Genomic DNA, 22,770 nt, shown 5'->3' on the forward strand with positions numbered 1-22,770 from the left:
CTTTGTACTGCTGGCAAGTGCTCTAGCCACAAACTTAAGTCACCTGCAAGAGACCCCTTTTTTTTTTAAATAAGCAAACAAACAGTGGAGAAGGGCTAGGGAGAGTGCATGTTTGTCCTTGTATATCTTCTCTCTTGTTAGAATTAAGAGCCTGCCTTTGCTACTCTTTGGAGACTGACTACTTTGTTTTCCAATCCCAAGTGGTCCAGACTGTACTTAACATTAAGGCATAGCTGCCAGCACATGTGTTGAATTCTCCCATGGCAATCACCATGACGCTGCAGTCAAGACAAACTTTGTAGCTTCAGAAAAACCACTGCTCATGGGAGTCTTACTTATTCACTTAGCATTTGGCTGCTGACTTTTTTCTGCGTGGTTACCTCTAGTCTTTAATATATATATATATGCCAACATGTTTTTATTACTAATGGTTATATTATGGTTTCTTTCGCAAAATTAAGGGTACCAATACTGAGTGAAACATGACTAAATAGAACAGTCAGAATCACAGAGGGCAGAGTCTAAAGGCCTTCTTAGTAACTTCAGAATACCTTTAGAAGTGAAGGGGAACACAGATTGGCAAGCAAACATGAATAACTTATTGGGACAGGATGTCTCAGAGCCTGTGGATTGCATTCTGCTATTGTTCCAGCTTGTTGAATACAGATAAAGGCAAATAAGTGTTACTCTTGGTTTTCTACCCTTTTTCATTTAATTAATTAATTAATTAATTAATTAATCTATTTATTTATTTATTTATTTATTTATTTATTTATTTATTTATTTATTTATTTATTTTTTGGCTTTTTAGGACAGGGTTTCTCTGTGTGGCTTTGTTGGCTGTCCTGGAACTTGCTCTGTAGACCAGGCTGGCCTCAAACTCACAGAGATCTGCCTGCCTCTGCCTCAGGAGTGCTGGGATTGAAGTTGTGCGCCACTATTACCCGGCTGGTTTTCTTATTTTAACTTAGTTTTAGAACAGTATCTTGGGACAGTGTCTTGAAAAAGTCATTTAAAATTAAGTAATTATAAGATAATTTCACTATATAGTCTACAATCTTTTTAAATATGCTTTTCTATTTTTATTACAGGTCTAAACTTAGTCTTTTTCAATCAAGAATCAGTTTACAGAAAGCAAGTGTGAAGGTGAGTTTTTGAACAATATATGTCACAAATGAGAAGCTTCTTGACTCCTAAAGCAAACAATTGAATCTGTCAAGGGTTGAGGTGGGTTATTTCTACCTTGGAAAAGCATTTCAAGGTCAATAACCCAAGCATAAGCTTTCTTTCCCAAATCTTGGGATTTCCACATGGTTGTCAACACTTTGAGCACAGCTTGCTTTTCAAGACTACTTTAGGGATAGGTTTTTATCCTTATGTGCATATATACCCTTATCTCTTAGTTCAGAGATACAGTACAGGGACTTTAGGAAGTACTCAGAATCTATTACTCTTAGTCAGAGACCCTTAGCAGGCCTTCTGGACCAGATGCAAGTAAGTTTTCCTATGGGCCTTCAAATTGTAGAATACCTGTAAGTAAGGTGGTGAGTTGGCTCTCCTGTTAGGCTCCCCAGCAGATGGCAGTTTTTCTGGCACATTAGGAATTTTTTCAAGACAGGGTTTCTCTGTGTAGCTTTGTGCCTTTCCTGGATCTTGCTCTGTAGTCCAGGCCGGCCTTGAACTCACAGAGATCCACCTGCCTCTGCCTCCCAAGTGCTGGGATTAAAGGAATTTTTAAACAGCTTTTGGACAGTGAGTTAGCTCAGCAGGTAAAGGCTTCTTCAGCCAAGGCTGATGATCTGAGTTCAGTTCCCAATCCTACATAATGGAAGGTGAGAGCTTACTTCCCGTGTGCTGTCCTCTAACAAGCATGCATAGCATGTGTGCACATACTGCCAACAAATAAAGAAATGCTACAAAAAATTTAAATAGTTCTTAAAAACTATTTCTAACTCTACTAGGTTTACCAGTGCTTTGGAAGGTAATGTATTTAATTTCAAACACATTTATTTTCATACCTGAATAAAAGCTTCAGAAGTATGTTAAATATGATTAAGATACTTTAACTGTTATATAGTGTTCTCTAGACATGAATATGTGCCCATAAGCTTTCAACTATATGTTTTCCTGAACAAGACCAGCACATAATGACAACATCAGTTGATGTCAACACAGACAAGGGAAATTTCACACGGTCTCACCTCAGATAAAGAGCTACAGGTCTTCAGTGGCTGCTAAGAGAGGGAGAATCTGTTTCTTCCAGGGACAAACTTCCATATAAGTTGTCCAATCCCAAGTGGTCAGTCCTGGACCCAGGTACTTAGAAGTAAAGCTAAATGTATTCATTTGGTCATATATACGTTTGTGTGTATTACACATATGTATACACAGATATCTGCATACATATGTATATATACACATATGATTAAAGAGATCATTAATTTGGGAGGAGACACAGGAAGAATTGGAACATGGGAAGGCACAGGAATCATAGATGCTATGCTCCTATATGAAATTTAAAAAAATAGTTTACCAAAACAATATGAAAATACTCTTCCATTTGTAGTTATGTTTCATTTCTTAGTAATAATCAATACTTTTTATATACATAAGATTTTTTTTCTACTTGGTTCTTTATTTGTGGTGAGATATCATTCATTCATTAATTACCAGTACCCATACCATTCTTCCTTGTCAGGGTCTTGTTTATGTAGTCTAGTTTAGTCTCATCTTCCTGCTTCAGCCTGCCAAGAGCTGGGTTTACAAACATGTGCTACCATGCTCCTAAGAGCAGTAGTCATACATGTTTTGCAGTGTAATGTCAGTTTGCATTCATTTTTTGTTTTTGTTTACTGTGTTGTAGTTAAAAGCCCGGCGATCTGAGTGTAATTCCAAAGCTACCCACGCAAGGAATGATTACCTTCTTACACTAGCAGCCGCAAATGCACATCAGGACCGCTACTATCAAACAGATTTAGTTAACATTATGAAGGTAATGCATTGTATTTGTGGTAATTTTGCTTCATTAAGAATAAAACCAGCTCATGAACTAGGTGTTGGGCATGAGAAATTGAGTTATAATATTATAGTTATTTTATATTTTATTGGAATGTACTTGCTGTTGTTTGGTTGATTTAGCTAGTAATTTTGAACTGATTTTTAGTGCAAGAAACTGTTTAGGGCTGGCATTAAAGCTTAGCTGTTACCTGGCATGTGTGTGAGGTTTGATCTATAATACCACAAAAAGAAAGAAAGAAAAAACAAAAATGTTTAAACCACAAAAACAGTAAAAGATTATATTGTTTTTAGCCATTATTGATGTACAAGATAGAAGATGGGCATATAAGATGAGGTGTTAACTCTTGGGTTGGGGAACTGCTTCTGACTGATTTCCGAGACTGGAGTCAGTGGAATCAATAAAATATTGAAGCTGTGTAGAACTTGCAAGTATCTTCTAAACCACCAGAGATGGTTGAGGATAGGTGCTTGTTGGTTTGGTTACATTCTTATTTTCTAAAAAGTATTTTAATAAAAGTAAGTTTTATAAAGTATACTTTTATAAATAATTGTTTTCATGAAAAGATATTTTTATAGGCTATCTGTTATGTAAATTGAATTTCTTTTTTGTTTGGTTTTAGGTTTTTTATTGATTTTCTTTTAATTTTTAAAAATTCAGTTTATTTTAGAAAGCTAATACTTTAGGGCTGAGTATGTGATCCAGTGGTAATGTGGAAATCCCTAGCTCAGCTCTCAGAACATTAAAGAACTGCCTGTTACCGTTAGTACCCACTGTATCATGTATGGCAGGTTGGCCTCTGAGAAGCAGCAGATCTGATGCAGAGATCCGCGGATGCTCTGTTTACCAGGACTCCTATAGGAGCACCACCTGGAAGAGGACAAGGTGTTTCTCTGTGGAACAGTTCTGGCCATCCTGGATCTCACTCTGTAGACCAGACTGGCCTCAAACTCACAGATATTCACCTGCCTCTTCCTCCCAAGTGCTGGGATTAAAGGCATGTCAAAGGCATGCATCACAACTACCCGCCTTGGTTGGGTTTTTTCAGGCAGGGTCTTGCTTCATAGCCACTGGCTATCCTGCAACTCACTCTGTAGACCAAGCTGGCCTCAAACTCATAGATTTACCTGCCTTTGCTTCCCAAGTGCTGGGATTAAAAGTGTGTGCCACCATGACAAACAGAATTATTTAATTTTATCTTAAAATTGTACATTAATATATGATGATTTTGAAGTATGTATTGGACAAACAAAAGAAAATATCTCATTATTATGTGAAGATATGTCTATTCTGAGTATGACTGTGAAATGTACCTAGAATGGACTACAGCTATGTCCCCAGACTACATCTTGGTCATTCTCCAGCTATACTACCTATATTTTTCCCTTCTGCTATAAAGGAATGGGGGTGGAAGAGAAGAAAAGCATTTCATTTTCTTTTCTTTCCTTAAGCACTCAAACATTAAACTATTTTTCTTTTGTATTTTCAACATATCCTTTTCATATATGTGATTCTTTTATTTATTTGCTTGCTTGTTTGAGACAGGGTTTCTCCGTGTAACCCTAGCCATCCTGGGACTTGCTCTGTAGGCCAGGCTGGCCTTGAACTCAGAGATCCTCCTGCCTCTGCTTCCTGAGTGCTGGGATTAAAGGCGTGCGCCACCACATCTGCCTCAGATATATGGTTATTGTGACTGTGCAGGAAACAGTGATACGTTGAATTGTTTGCTAAGGGACTAGCAGTTAAGAGTAGGGCTGCAGATGAGGTGGGCATTCTTTTCCTCTATCTCAGGGAAAGAGATCAACTCTGTCCAGAAACTACAAGTTCGTTCCTTGAAAGTAGAGGCAAGGTGTTTTTTTGGGATCTTCAGGGAAAAACAAATGTTGGAGGAAGTCACTGGACTAAGAAATACCATACTGCAAAATTTTTTCTTTCTTGTTTATTGTTCAGAATTTTCATTCTATCTTTGTATGACTGCTGGTGATCAGAATCCAAGTTACAATGAGATCAGGGAGTTAGACAAGAACTCTGTTTACACTTCCCCAAAATACTGGATTCAGACCTTGAGCTGTTTTAGTGCTACAAAGTTACAAGGACCAACTGCAAGCTCCTATTCTAACACAGTTTCTCTAGAGAATACTATTTGTAGTTTCAAACAATGTATTTGCTGAATGTATAGGTTGTAATATGAAAGTAGTAATATATCCTATATGTGTCTACTGTTAAATCAGACCTGATAAATACAAGTTGAATATCCTTTATTTGAAATGCATGGGATCAGAAGTGCTTCAGAATTTGGAGTATTTTGGATTTCATCTATTTGAATCAGGGATGCTATTCTCAAATATAGCTCCCTCTGTATATACTTTTAAAATTGACATTACATTAGCTTAAGCAGCAGCAAAAATAAAATCCCAGGTTAAGTGTGTAGCACAGTGGTACACTGTGAGCATGTGCCCAGCATGCACAAGACCCTGGCTTCAGTCCTTAGCTCTGATTTTTTTAAAAAGGTGAATTGTAGATGTAACCAACCGTCTTATTAAATAAGAAACACAGAAACAATGTAAAAGAGAGAGCCGAGAAGTCAGAGCTCAGAGCTAAAATCTCACCCTTCCTCCTGCTGTCCCAGCTTCGCGAAAAGAGACCTACTTCCTGTCGGTTCGTTTTTTTAAAGTATGTTGTTCTGCCTTTTCATTGGTTGTAAACCCAAACACATGACTGCCTCGTCACTGTCTGAATGTACAGCCCCCTAGGTCTTAAAGGCATATGTCTCCAATGCTGGCTGTATCCCTGAACACACAGAGATCTTATGGGATTAAAGGTGTGTGCCACCACCGCCACACTCTTGCTATGGCTCTAATAGCTCTGACCCTGAACACACAGATATCTATGGGATTAAAGGCGTGTGCCACCACCGCCACACTCTTGCTATGGCTCTAATAGCTCTGACTCCCAGACAACTTTATTTATTAACATACAATCAAAATAATAATTCAGTACAATTAGATTACCACCACAGTGAATAGTAATTATCTTAGGGTTTCCATTGCTGTGAAGAGACACCATGGCCATGGCAACTCCTATAAAGGAAAATATTTAATTGAGTTGGCAGCTTACAGTTTCAGAGGTTCAGTCCATTATCATCATGGTGGGGAGCATGGCAGTGTCCTGGCAGACGTGGTGCTGGAGAAGGAACCTGCTACATATTGATAGGCAGGTCACAGAAGTAGACTGTCTCACTGGAAGTAGATTGAGCATAGGAGCCCTCAAAGCCCACCCTGCTCCAGTGACACACTTCCTCCCAGGCCACACCTCCTCCAACACAGCCACATCTTCTAATAGTGTCACTTCCTTTGGGGGCCATTTTCTTTCAAACTGCCTCAGAAATCATACCTTATATATTAAAAATTGAAGCCTCATCAAACATCAAAAAACATGATCTTAGTAAGCCAGGAAAAGTACAACATGTTGGGGGCGGTTGACTTTGCTCTGTCACAAACAAAGGGGGAATTAATGGGCTTGATCGGCTGTCCAGTGATTGGTATCTTTGAGCTTAACTTTGAAGTCTCCATGTATGTATTTTATCAACATTAAGTTGATTGTTCACTAGAGCACCAAATTGCTTTGAATGAAGATGGGCTTCCTTTTTTGTTCTTTTTAAGTACTATGAATTAAATACATTTTGTCAGGCGTGGTGGTGCATGCCTTTAATCCCAGTACTTGGTAGACATAGCAAGTTCCAGAATATCTAGGCCTATGTAGGGAGATCCTGTCATCACAGTAGTGCTTGTACACATTTTTGGAGGAAACATCTCTTTTTTATAAATAGATGTTATGGTGATATAGCCCCATTTGGGATCTTTGGTGTATACGTGTGTGTGTGTGTGTGTGTGTGTGTGTGTGTGTGTGTGTGTGTGTGTGTGTGTGTGTCAGGGGTGTGGGTAGTAAGATGGGTGCTGTTGCATAACTAAATTCCTAGCACTTGGGAGGCTGAGTCAGGAAGACCCTAAGTTTGAAGCCATCCTTGTATATATAGTGAGTTCTAGGCCAACCTGGGCGATATATTGAATCTCACAAAATTATATCTAAACAAACTCACATGTGTATGAAGGTTCCTTAGAAGCAGGAGATTTATTTAGTTAGTTAACCATATGCAATTAATAGTCACAGTATGGTAGCTTCTGAGGTAAGTTGTGGAAGGAGGCAAAGACAAGTGGAACACTTTTCAGACTTAAAGATCTCAATCTGGAGCTAGAGAAGGGGCTCACCAGTTAAGGGCATTTGTTTCTCTTCCCGAGGATCTCGGGTCAGTTACCTGCAACTCTATTGGTGGCTGGCTCACGACTGCCTATAACACCAGTTGCAGAGGATCCAATGCCTTCTTCTGGTACTTGCAGGCCCACACGTGCACTTTGTACATGAACAAACAGAGCATACACACATACACGTAAACAAAATAAAAAAGATCTCGACCCTACTGGTGGTGTGGCACATACCTTTAATCCCAGCACTCTGGAGGCAGAGGGAGGTGGATCTCTGTGAGTTCAAATCCAACCTGATCTACAGAGTCCTAGGACAGGCTACACAGATACCCTGTATCAAACAACAACAACAAAAATCTCTATGAAAGATATGTATATAACAGTGATGTGTGTGTTCATTTGCATATGTGCACATATGCATGCAGGTGCTCATGCCTATGTGTGCATGAATATGAAGGCCAGAGGTCAACATTGGGTGCCTTCCCAGCTCCTCTGGATCTTTCTTTTTGAGATATGGTCTTTCACAGAACCTGGAGCTCACTGATTTTTCTAGGCTGGCTGGCCAGTGGACTCCAGGATCCGCTTGTCACTCACCTTCCCAGTACTGGATTATGGAAGTACACTGCTGCACCTGGGTTTTTACGTGGGTGTAGGGAATACAAACTCAGGACTTCATGGTTATATTGCAGACACTTTACCTACTGAACCTTCTGTCCAGTCCTTCTAAATGGTTTTGTGAGAATAATAAAGTCATTTAGTGCTAGAGAATCTTGGTCAATAATGTTTGTTATCTGTTATTGCTTAATATTGCTCTGAGGTTTTCTTGGTCACTTTATAATCATCCTTTCTTATTAACTTTATTGTGAGTAGAGTTCATAGTTCATTACTTAGGTAACACTCTTAACCATCTTTGACCTGCAAATAAAGTGAAATTTCAACTTAGTGAATTGAGATCATTTCTTTTTATCTATAGCTAAGGAATAAGCCGTCCTAAAGAAAATCTTCAGTAGCACATTCTCTATCTTATTTATAAGATGTAGAACTAGTCCAAAGGGGCACTCAACACTGCTCAGGTGTTCTTTATGCATTTCTGTAGTTAACATTTCCTGTGAATTTTAACAATTATTTCAGAGTTTTTTCTTCACATTTACACGGTTACACTTAAACAAGTGACACCTCTCCCCCCCACGTGAGTGTATGTGTATATGTGTGTGTGTGTGTGTGTGTGTGTGTGTGTGTGTGTGTGTGTGTGTGTGTACCTTACTGCAGTGATCTTGATGTCTGTCCTTGAACTTGAGGTTCTTCTGCCTCAGGATTTTTGAGCCCAGGATTACAGGTGTATGCCTCCATGTCTGGGTTGTTTTTTTTTTTTTCTTCTAAGTTTAATTTTTTTCTTTGATTATGGACATAGCTCAGAGGTATAGTGTTTGTCTAGCACATATAATGCCATAATGCCCTGGATTTAATACCCAACACTGGGTAGGAGGGTGCTTTTTTCTCTTATCCCACCCCCAACTCCTGTTTTTCTTGTTTATGTAGGTGTGTGTGTGTGTGTGTGTGTGTGTGCGCGCGCGTGCGCATGTGCACCTGTGTATTCACATGGAGAATGCAGGAGAAGGTTGGGTGTCTTCTGCCGTACTCACTTGGGGCAAGATGTCTCATGGAACCAGGAGCTAGGCTGGCAGCCAGTAAATCCAGTAATCTTCCTGTGATCCCTCCCCCTTCACGTGCTGGGGATTTGAACCCAGTTCCTTCTGCTTGTGCAACAAGTACTTTTACCTATGGAGCAGCCTCTTAGTCCTTTCTCGCTTTCATTTCACCTTTAGCCCTTAGTAGCATCAAGTGTTGCTGTGTCCAGGAAGGCCTAGTTGCTGGGATTTTAAAACCCTTCCTAGGAACCAGTGTTTTAGTTGCCAAGCTTGGAGTATCTGAGACTACTAGTCCTAAAGACTTGACAGTTCTTAACTCCATAGCCAGGGCCTGCAGTTTCTCTTCTTTGATTGTTTTCTCCTTCTTCAGCCTCAGTGCCTCCTCCTCTCTGTTTCTGCTGTCCCCCTCGTTCCAGCTGCTTCTCAAGCCGTTCTGCTGCTCTTAGACTAGGACTGCCATCACAGTTGCCACCCTGGGGGAATGCAGCTACATTGTTAGCTTTTCACTGCCTTGGTTGCTGTCAGCCACCAGCCTTGCAGTTTCACCTGTTTTTACATTCTTTGTTTTATTTATTATTGTGTATGTGTGGAGGGGAAGAGAGAAAAAAATGTGTGTGTGCATGCGAGTGCATGTCATAGCACACATGTGAACTTGTCCGGGACAGAGGATAGCAACTTGTGATTATCCTGTCTCTGCCTTGTATAAAGCGGTAAGATTATAGATGTGCACCACCACATCCAGCTTTTTAAGTGTGAATCTCGCCGGGTGTGGTGGCGCACACCTTTAATCCCAGCACTCAGGAGGCAGAGGCAGGCTGATCTCTGTGAGTTCGAGGCTAGCTTGGTCTACAAAGTGAGTTCCAGGACAGCCAAGTCTGTCACACAGAGAAACCCTGTCTCGAAAAAGCAAAAAATAAAATAATTAAAAATAAAAAATGAAGTGTGACTCTCCAGGATCAAACTCAGGTTATTAGGTTTGTGCCAGATTGTGCGGCAAGCACGTTGACCTGCTGAACCTACTCAGTGGCCCTGGTTTGCCATTGCTGCAGCTCCCCTGCCAACTGTTCAGCTCTGCCGTTCTTCAGCTCTCAGGGAGCCAGCTAGTCCATCATTCCTGCTGCTCCTTGTCCTGGCTGCACTGCGTCACTGTACCATGGCCTCTGCTGCTGCTTTCTTTGTGGTGCCAGCTAACTAACTGCTGAGACAGTCAAGAAAAGGTTACTCAAGAGCAGCTTTTATTGGGCCTGATGTTGGCAACATCAGGGAAGACAGCATAGGAAAGTGTCTCCCAACTTAGCCAAAGACTCCCTGTACAGCTAGAAGAGAGTTGCTTATACCAATCCCAGCACACCCCTCAGACGGATGAAGGTTTTATTTACACCAATCATAGCATTGTCTTTTGCATCAGTGACTAGTATTGGTGCCTCTGTTAGTCAGTCAAGGGGGCTCCACCTGTGGGCTAGGTAGAAACAGTCATAGTGTCATCTAGAGTGCACTGAAACTTGATAGGAAAATGTTCGCTGCAAACTGTCTGAAATAGTCTTGGCAGGAGCTGTGCCTTCAGGAGCCAGAGTAAGCAGCAGCTTTTGTCATGTAGTTTCCTCAGGGCCACCATGGGTGTTACACGAGCACCTGGTGCTGGCTTAAAGGTAGTTGGACTGGCAGTTTGAGTGACAGGATTTTGGGGGGATGTAGAATATTTTTGTTTGTTAGCTCAGGGCAGCCATGGTAACAGTAAGCTTTGAGCTTCACTGTAGGATGATCCCATGGGTCATTTATAAGACTCAATATCATTTATTAATCTTAGCTTGCTTCTTTAGAGAGTGATAAAAATTCATCCTGTACTCCATGTGTCTTGTTTTCAGATCTCTTCCCTTGGGTTCCTTTCTGAGAAAGACTTCCCTAACCTCCCTAACCTGTTGATACCTACCCCCCATGAAATGGCTTAGCTCATCTTGCCTGCACTGAGAGCCTTGGTTTTACATGTGTTTACATGATAAGCACCTTTTCCCTCTCCTATATATTCCCCAAGGACAATGCTTATATCTGTTTTACTTTAGACTTGCTAGAGCAGTATATGAGTCCTACTCCATGTTAAATATTTGTAAATTAATGCTTACCAGAAATGAGCAACCAATCTTATTTTAATCCTCAAAAGATAAATCATTCCCATTTTGCAAATGAAGAAATTAGAGCCAAGGTTTGGGTTCAGTGCTGTGATGTTTTTCTCACAGAAGGGGTGGTGTCATTAGCTGAGCATGCACAAGGTTCTGGTTTTGATCCCTAGCATGTGGGAAAAGTAAAAAGTTGTATACATAAAACTTGCTGTTTGGACTTCATTTATTAAATAGGAGATAATTCTGAATTATCTTTCTCTTTTGGTTTCTGCAAAGAGCAAATGAGTGGGGTTTATCTATTTTGTTGTTGTTGTTCCTGAAATTCTAATACATTTTAAAAAGTCTTGAATTTTTTGAGGTGTGTGTGTGTGTGTGTGTGTGTGTGTGTGTGTGTGTGTGTGTGTGTGTGTAGGAATGTGAGTAAAGAGTCTCAGCACCTGGGAGTGAGTGGAGCAACTATCTGGTACTCTAGTATTAGTACCTTACTTTAGTATAGTAAGTCTCACTATATTAGGTATACTAGGTACTTTTAAAAGTTTTAATTTCTGCAATAGTTTCCAAATAGATATCAGTATACTTGTTTAGTTTACCAGATATAAGAAGTTCGGTGAGGTCTTGTTAGAATAACAACAAGGAGGTAAATCAAAGTCTCTGACATCATAGCATGTGTTATTGTCTAGTAACCTTCTATGTTTTCCCCATACTTTAGAACCTCCTTGATAGCAAAAATTAATATAATAAATAGTATTAATATAATAAACAGTGGTATACTGTGAGTGTCCTGGTTTCTAAGCAAATTGTAAACTAAAATTATCAAACATTGCAAATTCTCCGATCTTAATTACTCTGTAGAATAAGATCACATTGATATATATAAATATTTAGATGTGTTCCCCAAGGAATATTTTTATTCATTATGCCAGTGCTGATTAGAACAGCTACTGAATATCTTGCTCTGGGTCTGCAGGGGATTTTGTTGTTGTTGTTTTGGTTTTTTGAGACAGGGTTTCTTTGTGTAGTTTTGGCGCCTGTCCTGGATCTCGATCTGTAGACCAGGTTGTCCTCGAACTCACAGAGATCTACCTGGCTCTGCCTCTGGGATTAAAGTTCTGGGATAAAAGGCATGTGCCACTGCCGCCCAGCTTTTTATTTGTTTTTTGTTTTTTTTTTTTACTTCAACTAAAGTAAACAAAGACTATTGATAGAGTCTGGAAATAAGATCACCGATCCCATTTTCTCTACAGAAAGCAACTCAGCTAGCTGAGGAGTGAGGCAGCTTGCCCCTTTCATGTCACTTGTTGTAGATCAGAGTGGACAATATATCAAATATTGGTCTAACGGAAGACTTTAAAGGCTTAATAATTTTGAGGTTTTATTTTTAAACCAAATTTGTCTTCAATGAAAGTTAAATAGATGTGTCCTGGTTGGTAATTGGGCAAAAGAATAAAAGATAGGCAACTTTTTTTTTCTATTTTCTTTTTTTTTTTTTTTTGAGGCAGGGTTTCATGTAGTACAGCCTGGCATTGAGCTCTGGATCCTCCTACTTCCACCTCCCAAGCTCTGGGATTACAGGTCTGCACCACCACATCCTGCTACAGACTTTGTTCTTGTTGTTTGTCAAATGAAGAGGAAAAGCATTGGTGTACTTTTTTTCTTTCTTTCTTTTTCTTCCTTTTTTCCTTTTTTGGTTTCTCAAGACAGGGTTTCTCTGTAGCTTTTGGAGGCTATCCTGGAACTCCCTCTGTAGACGAGGCTGGCCTCAACTCACAGAAATCTGCCTGCCTCTGCCTCCCGAGTGTGCTTTTCTTGCTCACCATCAACCCCAAAGTCTTTCTCAGTCGCACTTGGATTGTATAGCTCATCTATTTTACTTTAGTTACAGCTCTTCTGATGTCTGTGTGGTAGCTAGCTGTTATACTTCTGATTCATCTATTAATGTTAGTTTGCTTCAAGAATTAGATTAAAAATCATGTTTGTTCACTGATGACTTAGCATGAAACCCTCCAGATCTCAGACTTGCCTCTCTTGCTTTACATTTTATTTCTTGGAAGGATGAATCATTTGGCCTGGTTTCTATTAATTCTTTATGATTCTCAGATCTGCAGCCTTACCCTTGTCCTTATTCACATGTGTTGTGGCCCTTTGGTGGCTAAAGCTTTCCAAAGTAGAGGCAATTCCCCAACCTCATATTTCCCTTCAGTAATTACTTCCATTTTAAGTTTCAGGTGACAGGTGTTAATGTAGCCTGTAAGGCCCTAAAACTACATCCTCAATATGCTAGTGCTTAGGTGTATGACTGTTATTAGAAACAAGTATGAATGTTATCAGTCACTCTAGCCACATTTCACACATGGCTTCCGTGTCGGATAGTCTAGCTGTTGTGTTTGCGTATCGTATTAATATTCTGTCAGTCAGCAGTGCTCTAAAGCTTAGTTTTGATTTTCTTCCCATTGCCACTCAATCTGTCTTCATTGTTCTAGTTCCCGTCTGTTACTGTTTTAAAGCACTGTAACCAAAGCAACTTGGAGAGGAAAGGGTTTATTTGGCTTTTACTTCCAGGATATCATTGAGGGAAATCAGGGCAGAATCTCAAATGAGGCTCCCTCAGATGACTCTAGGCTGTGTCAAGTTGACAGCTGAAGCTAATCAGGACAGTCATCAACCTTGCTGACTATTTTTCAACAGCTATATTCATGATTATACTCAGTTACTTATGAGTTAGTTATACCTTCATTTGTGTTCTCAGTTTTTTTAGTTGAACCCTGTAATAAAATGGCTTCTTTGTTATGGTATCATCGTTGACAGATCACAAACAGATGACTGTAATAGTGGTACAGAAAAAATTTTTATTACCAGAAATAGATGTGAGATTGCATTTGGCCCACAGGCCTTAGTTTGCCAGCTTTTGTATAGAAGTTAAAAAACTGTATGATGTAATATGCTGACTATAGAAATAATCTCAAAGAATAATAAATACTCATTTTAATAGCTTCAAAAATGAAATACTACTAGTACCATGGGAGCTTCCTGTGTGATTCCTTCCAGAATGTCTCCTTCTTACCTACTTTGTAACTATTTTGACAGCAGAATATGGTCTTTGATGGTATTATACCCTGTTACATTCACAAGTTGTTGTTTTTTCTCCATTTTATGTTGAGATTCATCCATATGGACTTTAAATTTTTGCTTTGCTGTATAGTATTTCATTGTGGATCTGTCATAAGTAAACAGTTACACCTATGTCCATTATGTGCCACAAGGAAGGAGAGAGACAGCACCTTACGGGTTCCAGAGTATTTAATAAATTACCTCATAAGCAGAGTTGCTGATGATCAGGGCTGCAGGACAAGGACTCAGGAGCCTTGCTTTTCTTGACAGCCTGGGCAGGAGCAGGAGCAGGGGTTTATAAGTGCAAAACCACAAACACTTGTTGCCAAGTTACAGTTACATTTTTCACCAATCAGGATTCAAAGATTAGGGGCTTCCCCTATGTGTATCACCATTGTCAACCAACGCAGAATGTAAACTTCTTAGTCCAACCAATCAGATTCATTTGTTCTTTCTGTTCTTAGGAACAGCTATAATGTTTTAGACAACTAAGGGGCATAACAGACTATTTCTATTGTTTAAGGAGGAGATTGGTCAGCTCTTGGAAAGTTCTCAGCTCCCCTAAGGCTTGGGAATCTGAAACTTTGTTTCAGCTTACAGATAAAATGGAGTCTGAAGTCAAAATGGCAGTACTTAGGACAAGGTACTTTTGCCTGTTCCTTTCATAACCCGCTCATTTGCCATTGGAAATTTTAGTTGTTTACTGCTTTGCTCTTATAAACAATGCTGTCATCTTTGATCTTGATCATACCCCATGATAAACCTGTACAAGAGATTCTCAACTATATACCTAGAATTGGTGTGTGTTAGGGGCTTTACTGCCAGACTCTGTTACTGAATTACAATACTTCTCTTTACCCTTTAGCATTGTTTGTGTATTACTTTTAGTGTAGCAAGTGATTGAGTCTTTACTAAGTGATAGACACTATGTAATATGGAGATGAATTGGGTATAATCCACATCAATGTCTCTGGAGTATTCCCTATGGGGCTTATGGAAAATAAATAGATCTCTATTTTGCTGTAGTGGTTATATTATGAGTAGCTCCTGTGACACAGAAAGAGAAAAATGAAGATAATTCCTCCTGCTATTTTTTTAACAAACATCTAAAGCAGTTGTCTTAAATTATTTTTTGAGCAAAACAGCTTTTTAACCTGTCTTACAGAGAATCTTTATATTTAAAGCAGATAAAAGGAAGATTATGTGGTTAAAAATTGTGATCCTCTTTCCGCTTTTCTTTGGCTGTCCTGGAACACGCTTTGCAGACCATTGGTTTAATTTTGCTTTCTACAAATCCCAATACAGCCTTCCATTTCTTTTCCTGGGTTTCTGAAGCATCTTGCATAATTCCAGGGTTCCTTGAAATATAGTTTGAAAACAATTAGGTAGGTATTTATTTATTTATTCATTCATTTATTTATTTGAGGCAGAGTCTTTCTGTGTAGCCCTGGCTGACCTGGAATTTGCAATATAGACCAAGCTGGTCTCAAATTCACAGTGATCTGCCTGCCTTTGTCTCCCAAGTGCTGGGATTAAGACCGTGCACCTCACACCCATCTTGTTTTTAATTATGTGTGTGCACGTGTACGTGTTTTTGTGTGTGGGTTTGTACACATGAGTGCAGATGCCCATGGAGAAAAGAAGATGGTATTGGATATCTTGGATCTAGAATTACATGAGATTGTCAACAGCCTGACATGGGTACTGGGAATCAAACGTGGGTCCTCTGCAAGAGCAGTACATGCTCTTAACCACTGAGACATCTCTCCAATTACGTTGCTTTGTTTGATTGGTTGGCTGGTTGGTTTGGTTTTGTTTTTGAGATAGGGTTTCTCTATGTAACAGCCCTCGCTGTCCTGGAACACGCTTTGCAGACCATTGGTTTAATTGTTTTTTTAATTTTATAATTTAATTTAATTTTACATATCAGCCACGAATTCCCCTGTTCTTCCTCCTCCCACCTCACCCTCGCCCTCCCCCCAATCCACCCACCATTCCCATCTCCTCCAGGGCAAGGACTCCCCTGGGGATTCAGCTCAGCCTGGTAGATTCAGTCCAGGCAGGTCCAGTCCCCTCCTCCCTTCACCCAGGCTGAGCAAAGTGTCCCAGCATAGGCCCCAGGCTCAAAAAGTCAGCCCATGCACTAAGGACAGGTCCTGGTCCCACTGCGTGGGGGCCTCCTAAACAGTTCAAGATAATCGACTGTCTCACCTTATCCAGAGGACCTGATCCAGTTGGGGGCTCCTCAGCTATTGGTTCATAGTTCATGTGTTTCCACTAGTTTGGCTCTTTGCAGGGTCTCATGTAGCTGGACTCAAACTCACTATTTAGCCAGTTTGACTTTGAACTCCTGATCTTTATGCTTCTACCTGCCAAGTACTGAGATTACTAGTATGTGTTACCACACGTTGCTGGAAATAAAAGTTTTCCAACTTGTAAGTTTCTTATAGATTTTAAGTTTTACCTGGACAATTTCTTCTAGATTTATTTGTTTATTTATTTGAAACATCTTACTATATAGCTCTGGCTGGATTGGAACATGCTATGTAGACTGTTGGCTTATAACTCACAAAAGATTTGCCTACTCATGCTTTCTGAATGCTAGGACTAAAGGGATATGTTACTACACCCCAGGTTTTTTTTTTAAGTAATATCTTAAAATGCAGATCAGAACATGTAATCTGTTCATATCCTCAAGGAGTCTGAGTGAGGGGCACAGGGCGGAGAAAGTATAAAACTGTGAGAGTAGTATGTAGAGTGGCAGGGGTGTAGGGACAGGACGTGCCTAGAGGGTCCCCGGCTCTGGATTTGATCCCCAGCTTCCCAAACTCAAGGTGAAAAGGAAAAGCATTAGGAATGAATTTTAAAGAAATCAGTTCTTTATAAGTTTCAAATATTTCTGTCTTCCTTTGTTATTATAATTGGTTCCTAGCATAATGTAGTACATTTTTACACTCCATCCTTTATCATCTCATAATTCCATAGTTTAGAAGTCCAGGTGAACTTAGCTGGGTTTTATGCCTAGGGCCTCACAAGAATTAAGGTGTTGCCTGAGCTGTGTTATCTGGATATTCTAGGAAATAATCTGCTTTCCCGTGGTTGGATTTGATTTCTTGTTTTCTTGATCACCATAGGCTGCGATCATTCTCAGTTGCTGAAGGTTGTTGCTCTATCCTTTATATAGACTCCCTCCATTAATAAACCAGCAGTAGCATGATAGATCCCATTCATGAATTTCTGTTTGCTGCCAGCTGAAGAAAACTCTCTGGCCTCTCTGCTGTAACATCACATTCATCAGCCTCATCTGTCTATGCTCACAGGGAGCCAGTAGCACAGAGGTGTTGCCTGATTTCTGCCTACAATGGCAATCTTGCATCTATTTTTGTTAAATTTATTCCTAAGTAATGTCATTCACGTTACAACAGCTGTTATGTTTTAATCTTTCCTTTCAATATTTTTTGCTAATGTCTGGAAATAAAATTGGTGTTTTTAGTTATTGATCTGTCCTAGTTAATATGCTGCTCTGTGAATGTAACTGATCACTGCACAGTTTAGTGGCCTGAAACATAGCACCATTTATTTTGCTGTCATGTCTGCACTTTGGTTAGAGTCCAGTAGGAAGAACCTATCTCTGCACCACCCTGTATCAGCTAGTGTGGTTCAAAGGCTAGCAGCTGAACTGAGGGGCTTGCTTTCAACTGATATTTGGTGGTTGGTGCTGCCTTGTGGCTAAAACTTTTCCATGGATGTAAAGTAGAGTCTTTGTTCATGGATGGCTTCCTTTTATCTCTTAGGTTTTTCTCACAATATTATGGTTGGTTTCCAAATAGGAATCTGAAGGAGGGAGGGAGAGATTTGGACCAGATGCAGATAAAGCCAACATCACCTTTTATGAGAGTCAGAGAGTTCATGCAGTTTCTCTAATACATTGCTTCTGTTGAAGCAGTTACAAAGTTTGGTGGTGAAGGAACAGATTTTATTTTATTTTATTTTATTTTATTTTATTTTATTTTGGTTTTTCAAGACAGGGTTTCTCTGTGTAACAGCTCTAGCTGTCCTGGACTGTCTTGGAATGCTCTGTAGGCCAGATTGGCCTCGAACTCACAGAAATCAAACTCACAGAGATCCACCTGTCTCTGCCTCCAGAGTGCTGGGACTAAAGGCATGTGCCACCACCACCCAGTTCAGATTTTACTTTTTAATGGAGTCTGGTGATGCTACAGAAGTATACATATAAACAGAATATTGTTGTAGCCACTTTTGACAAATATAGTCTGCCATATGACCTTTTATCCTGTAGACTTTCTAACTGTGCTTATTTGTTTAAGTAACTTTTTGTGTGGGCTATACAATTTTCAGTGACCATGGTCATGCTGAATTAAATAATATAAAAGTAATTTTATATTAAAGAAAATTTCTTTTTCCTAATCTGCATTTTTTTTTAGTTTTATTGCACTGGTTAGGATGCTCAGTATAATGCTAAATACAAGTAGTGAGTGAACATGCTAATATAGGATGTTTTATGAAATCAAGAAAACTAACTTTTTAAAAAATGTAGTAAAATATACATAACATAAAACTTTGTGTTTAAACCAGTTAAGAACATGATTCATTAGCATTAAGATCATGCTCGTTGTTAGGAAACTATTAGAGCCATCTAGCCCCAGGACCTTTTCATTTTCCCTAACCTAAACTCTAGTCATTGGACAGTAACTCCCCTTTCTCCAGCCTCTGACTATTATTATTTTTCTGGATAAATTTGACTACTTTAAGAATCTCATGTAAGTGGAATCATATGGTATATGTTCTTTTGTGTCTGGCTTATTTTGCTTAGCACAGTATCTTCAAGGTTTATCCATTGGGGCTAGTGGCATGACTTAGTAGTTAAGTGCTTTCTGAGCATGCTTCAGGCCCTGTGTGTTTAATCCTCTCACTGCCTCAAAAGAGGCAGGCAGAGATTCCTTGATGCTGTAGTTTGTTTGTCTCAGTTTCTTTCTTTTTTAAAGCTAAATGATTTTCTGTTGTATTTACATATCACATTCTGTTTCACCTCCTCACCCTTTGATGGATGGCACTTAAGTATTTGTTTATTTTTAACCTTTGGGTTATGCTTAATTATTTGAGAAACAACCATACTGGTTTTTGCCCAAGGGCTGTGCCATTTTACATTTCATTCAGTAAGTAAAAATAGCAGTTTTTCTGCATCTTTCCAGCATCTATTATTTTATCTTTGCATTTCTTCTCACCTTTCTCTCCCCTAATTCCTTGTAAAAGCTTGACCATGAAAAATGTCATGACTGGAGTTGGAGAGAGGGCTCAGCTGTTAAGAGAACTGGCTGCTCTTTCAGAGGACCTGGATTCAATTCCCAGGACCCACATGGTAGCTAACAACTCCAATTCCAGAAGATTTCATGCCCTCTCCTGCCTTCCTTGAGCACTGCATGTATGTGATGCATAGACACATGCCAAATACCCACACATAAAAGTAAAACAATAAAATGAAATAGAGCTAAAATTAAAAACAAAAATAATATAATGGCTAACAGTTTAGTTTTGTGCCACTACCTAGCTTCATGTTGCTAACCCACCATTGCTTTTGAAAAAATGATGTCAATGGTAACACAGTAGAAAAGGAGATAAGCCTTAGTATTTGTTTTAAAATAGATTTGACCTAGTAGGCCTCCAGGAAGGGTTCAGAGATCTCCAAGGGCTTGTCAATTAATGTTGGAAAACTTTTGTTTAATAAAAAGAACAGTTAATGGGTAAAAACATGCTATCAAACAAGCATATAAAAATGCTTGCCATTTTTATTTTCTATATAGCAAATACTGTACTTCTTTTATTTATTTAGGTATTTATTTTGGTATTTATTTGTTTGTTTTGGTTTTTCTTTTTTTTCTGTAAGTACTTCTTTAACAAAGTAATAAAATGAATGTTTAATGAATTCTTACCATGAGGATCTTAAAAATTAGAAGTAGACCTAAAGCATAAAAATCTGGGCCAGGTGGTGGTGGCATTTGCCTTTAATTCCAGCACCTAGGATGCAGAGGCACATGGATCCCTGTGAGTTTAAGGCTAGCCTGGTCTACAGAGTGAGTTCCAGGACGGCCAAGGATGTTACACAATCTAAAAGCATATAATAAGCCATCAGTATTGAGATTTTTATTTTACGTAGGCTTTGTTTTCTCATTTAATCCTTATAACAACTCCATATGTACATAAGTAATTCATTGTTATACATGTATTTCTATGAGTGCAGTTGCTAACTACCAGCTCTCTTTAGAATATAAGCTTCTTACTTAGATATTATGGCACATGCCTGTAATCATTGCACTCAGGAGGCAGAGACAGGAGAATAGTGAATTCCAAGCTAGCTACTCGGCCCCCTAAATGAGAAGAGAGAGAAGGAGGAAAAAGATAGGGAAAGCTATCTATGAGACAGTTATTTTGTTTTATTTATTGTTTACCTAGTATCTAAAATTGGTGTAGAATGAATGGAGTGGTACTGGTTGCAGTGGCCTTTCCTTTATGGAGAATTTGCCTTCATTGAGGAGTTAGCCTCTCAGCTTGACTTTGTGTGATGAGTTAGATGTCAGCTGATGGACAAGGATGGGATCTCACAGAGCGGAGTCTTGGGTGTAGGGAGTGAAAGTATACAAGAAAGTACTTGCTGACAGTGTTCACAGTAGTTTTTAAATTAAGTTCAGGGGCTGAGAGGCTGACTTGACTCATTGGGGAATGTGCTTGGTATGCAAGCATGAGGATCCTGCTTTGAATCTCTAGGACCCACTTAAAAAAATTGTGCCTGGCAGCCCACTCCTGATGTCCATTGCTGAGCAGCCCAAACAGGCAGACCCTGGGGACTTACTAGCCAGCCACACCAGCCAAAATGGTGAGCTCCAGGTTCAGTTAAAGACCCTATCTCAAAAATGTGGTGAAGAGTGATAGGGAAAGATATCCAGCGTCAACCCCTAGCCCTTCCATACATGTGTACACACACACACACACACACACACACACACACACACACACACACACACACACGTTGAAGAAATTATTTGACCTTAAGGAACAAATTTGTTGTTTTTCGAGACAGAGTTTTTCTCTGTAGTTTTGGCTGTCCTGGAATTCACTCTGTAGACCAGGCTGGCCTCAAACTCAGAGATTTGCCTGCCTCTGCCTTCTGAGTGCTAGGATTAAAGGCGGTCACCACTACCTGGCTATGGAACAAACTTTAAAGATACCACTAAAGCATGTTTTTAAATAAGCAGATTAGAATAGAGTATTTAACTATTTGTTGCCATTATATTAATTATATTAATACTGTTTTCTATAGACTATGATATTTTTCCATTAGATTTTATTATTGTGGAATAAAACACATTTTATTATGTGTTTCTGTATATCAACAATTTTCATATATTTGAAACTTCAAATTATTTTTCATCATTTCATTGTAGACCATTCAGATTTTTTGCTATTTTCCTAGATTCTATACCAATTTTCATTAGTTAAAAACTTGAGGACCTGGGGTAACATTGGTGGTGCCGGGGGTGGTGGCATACGCTTTTAATCCCAGTAATCGTGAGGCAGAGCCAGGTGGATCTCTGTGAGTTCAAGGCCAGCCTGGTCTACAGAGCGAGATCCAAGACAGGCACCAAAAACTACACAGTGAAGTCTGTTTGGGGGTGGGGTGGGGCGCGGATAAAATGGTATATGAACAGACCAAAATCTTTAACATTCTTAACCACTTCTGGTGTTAGCAAGTTTTCTTGGCTTATCAGTCAGTTACCAGTGTATCTTTCTCTACTGATGTTCATTTCAGGTTGGCTTAAAGAGGAAAAATCACTCATTTTTCTGTTCTGGGGGCTGTTGATTGTGGTCATCAGACTTATTCAGTGATGTTACAAAATACAGTAGAACTCACAAATATGCTTAGCCAAGTTTAAAACAATCCCTAGCCACAGACAGGGGTTGCAGCTGAGCAAAAGGCTTTGTTCTTATAGAAGGAATCAGGCTTCACTAGGTAATGTTTTACTTAGCATGGCCAATGAATAGATTTAAATTTTATTCAGTCAAGCATTTAGACCTAAGAATTTTGCTTCTCTATTACAGATAACACTGGAGTTTGTTGAGCTCCATTTCACACTTAATTTTATGTTAAGGAATTTCAAATTTTTCTTATTAAGTTAACCAGCACATGTCAGATTTCCTTGATTCTAAGATTTGAGCTTTTTCTAATTTTTTTTTTTTTTAAAGACAGGGTCTCACTGTGTATCCCTGGCTGGAATTCGCTGAGATCAGTTTCCTCTACTGCTAAGTGCATGGGTTAAAGGGATGCACTGCCACACTAGCTAGCTTTTTAATGTTTTTAAAAATTAGTGATACTATATTCTGTAGTGTCTTAAAGAAAATGGAGTGTAATTTTGTCTAAATTTCCACTTTATATAACCTACAGAGGAAGAAGTAAAGAAATGTAATACTCTTTAGACTCAAAAATTAAGGTAAACTATTCTTCTTAATTTCTTACACTCTTTCAAACACACACTTTGAAAAGCCAACTGGCAACAGGTGGTGGTAAAGCCTCATCAGCTTTTCTACACAATTATTAATCTAAT

At 39.2% G+C, this 22,770-nt stretch overlaps 1 protein-coding gene across 3 annotated transcripts in view; it reads left to right on the forward strand.

Annotated features, from left to right (window-relative positions):
• The window catches only part of Fchsd2 (FCH and double SH3 domains 2), a 246,047-nt gene that overhangs the window by 135,645 nt on the left and 87,632 nt on the right, over positions 1–22,770 (forward strand). For all 3 annotated transcript variants that reach the window (XM_076548355.1, XM_006982124.4, XM_016000690.3), the window contains 2 exons: positions 1,092–1,146; positions 2,864–2,992. In XM_076548355.1, coding sequence (XP_076404470.1) covers positions 1,092–1,146; positions 2,864–2,992 — 184 coding nt within the window. The remainder of the gene's footprint in view (positions 1–1,091; positions 1,147–2,863; positions 2,993–22,770) is intronic.

Source organism: Peromyscus maniculatus, chromosome 1 (assembly GCF_049852395.1).
Source record: "Peromyscus maniculatus bairdii isolate BWxNUB_F1_BW_parent chromosome 1, HU_Pman_BW_mat_3.1, whole genome shotgun sequence".
Lineage (NCBI taxonomy): Eukaryota > Metazoa > Chordata > Mammalia > Rodentia > Cricetidae > Peromyscus > Peromyscus maniculatus.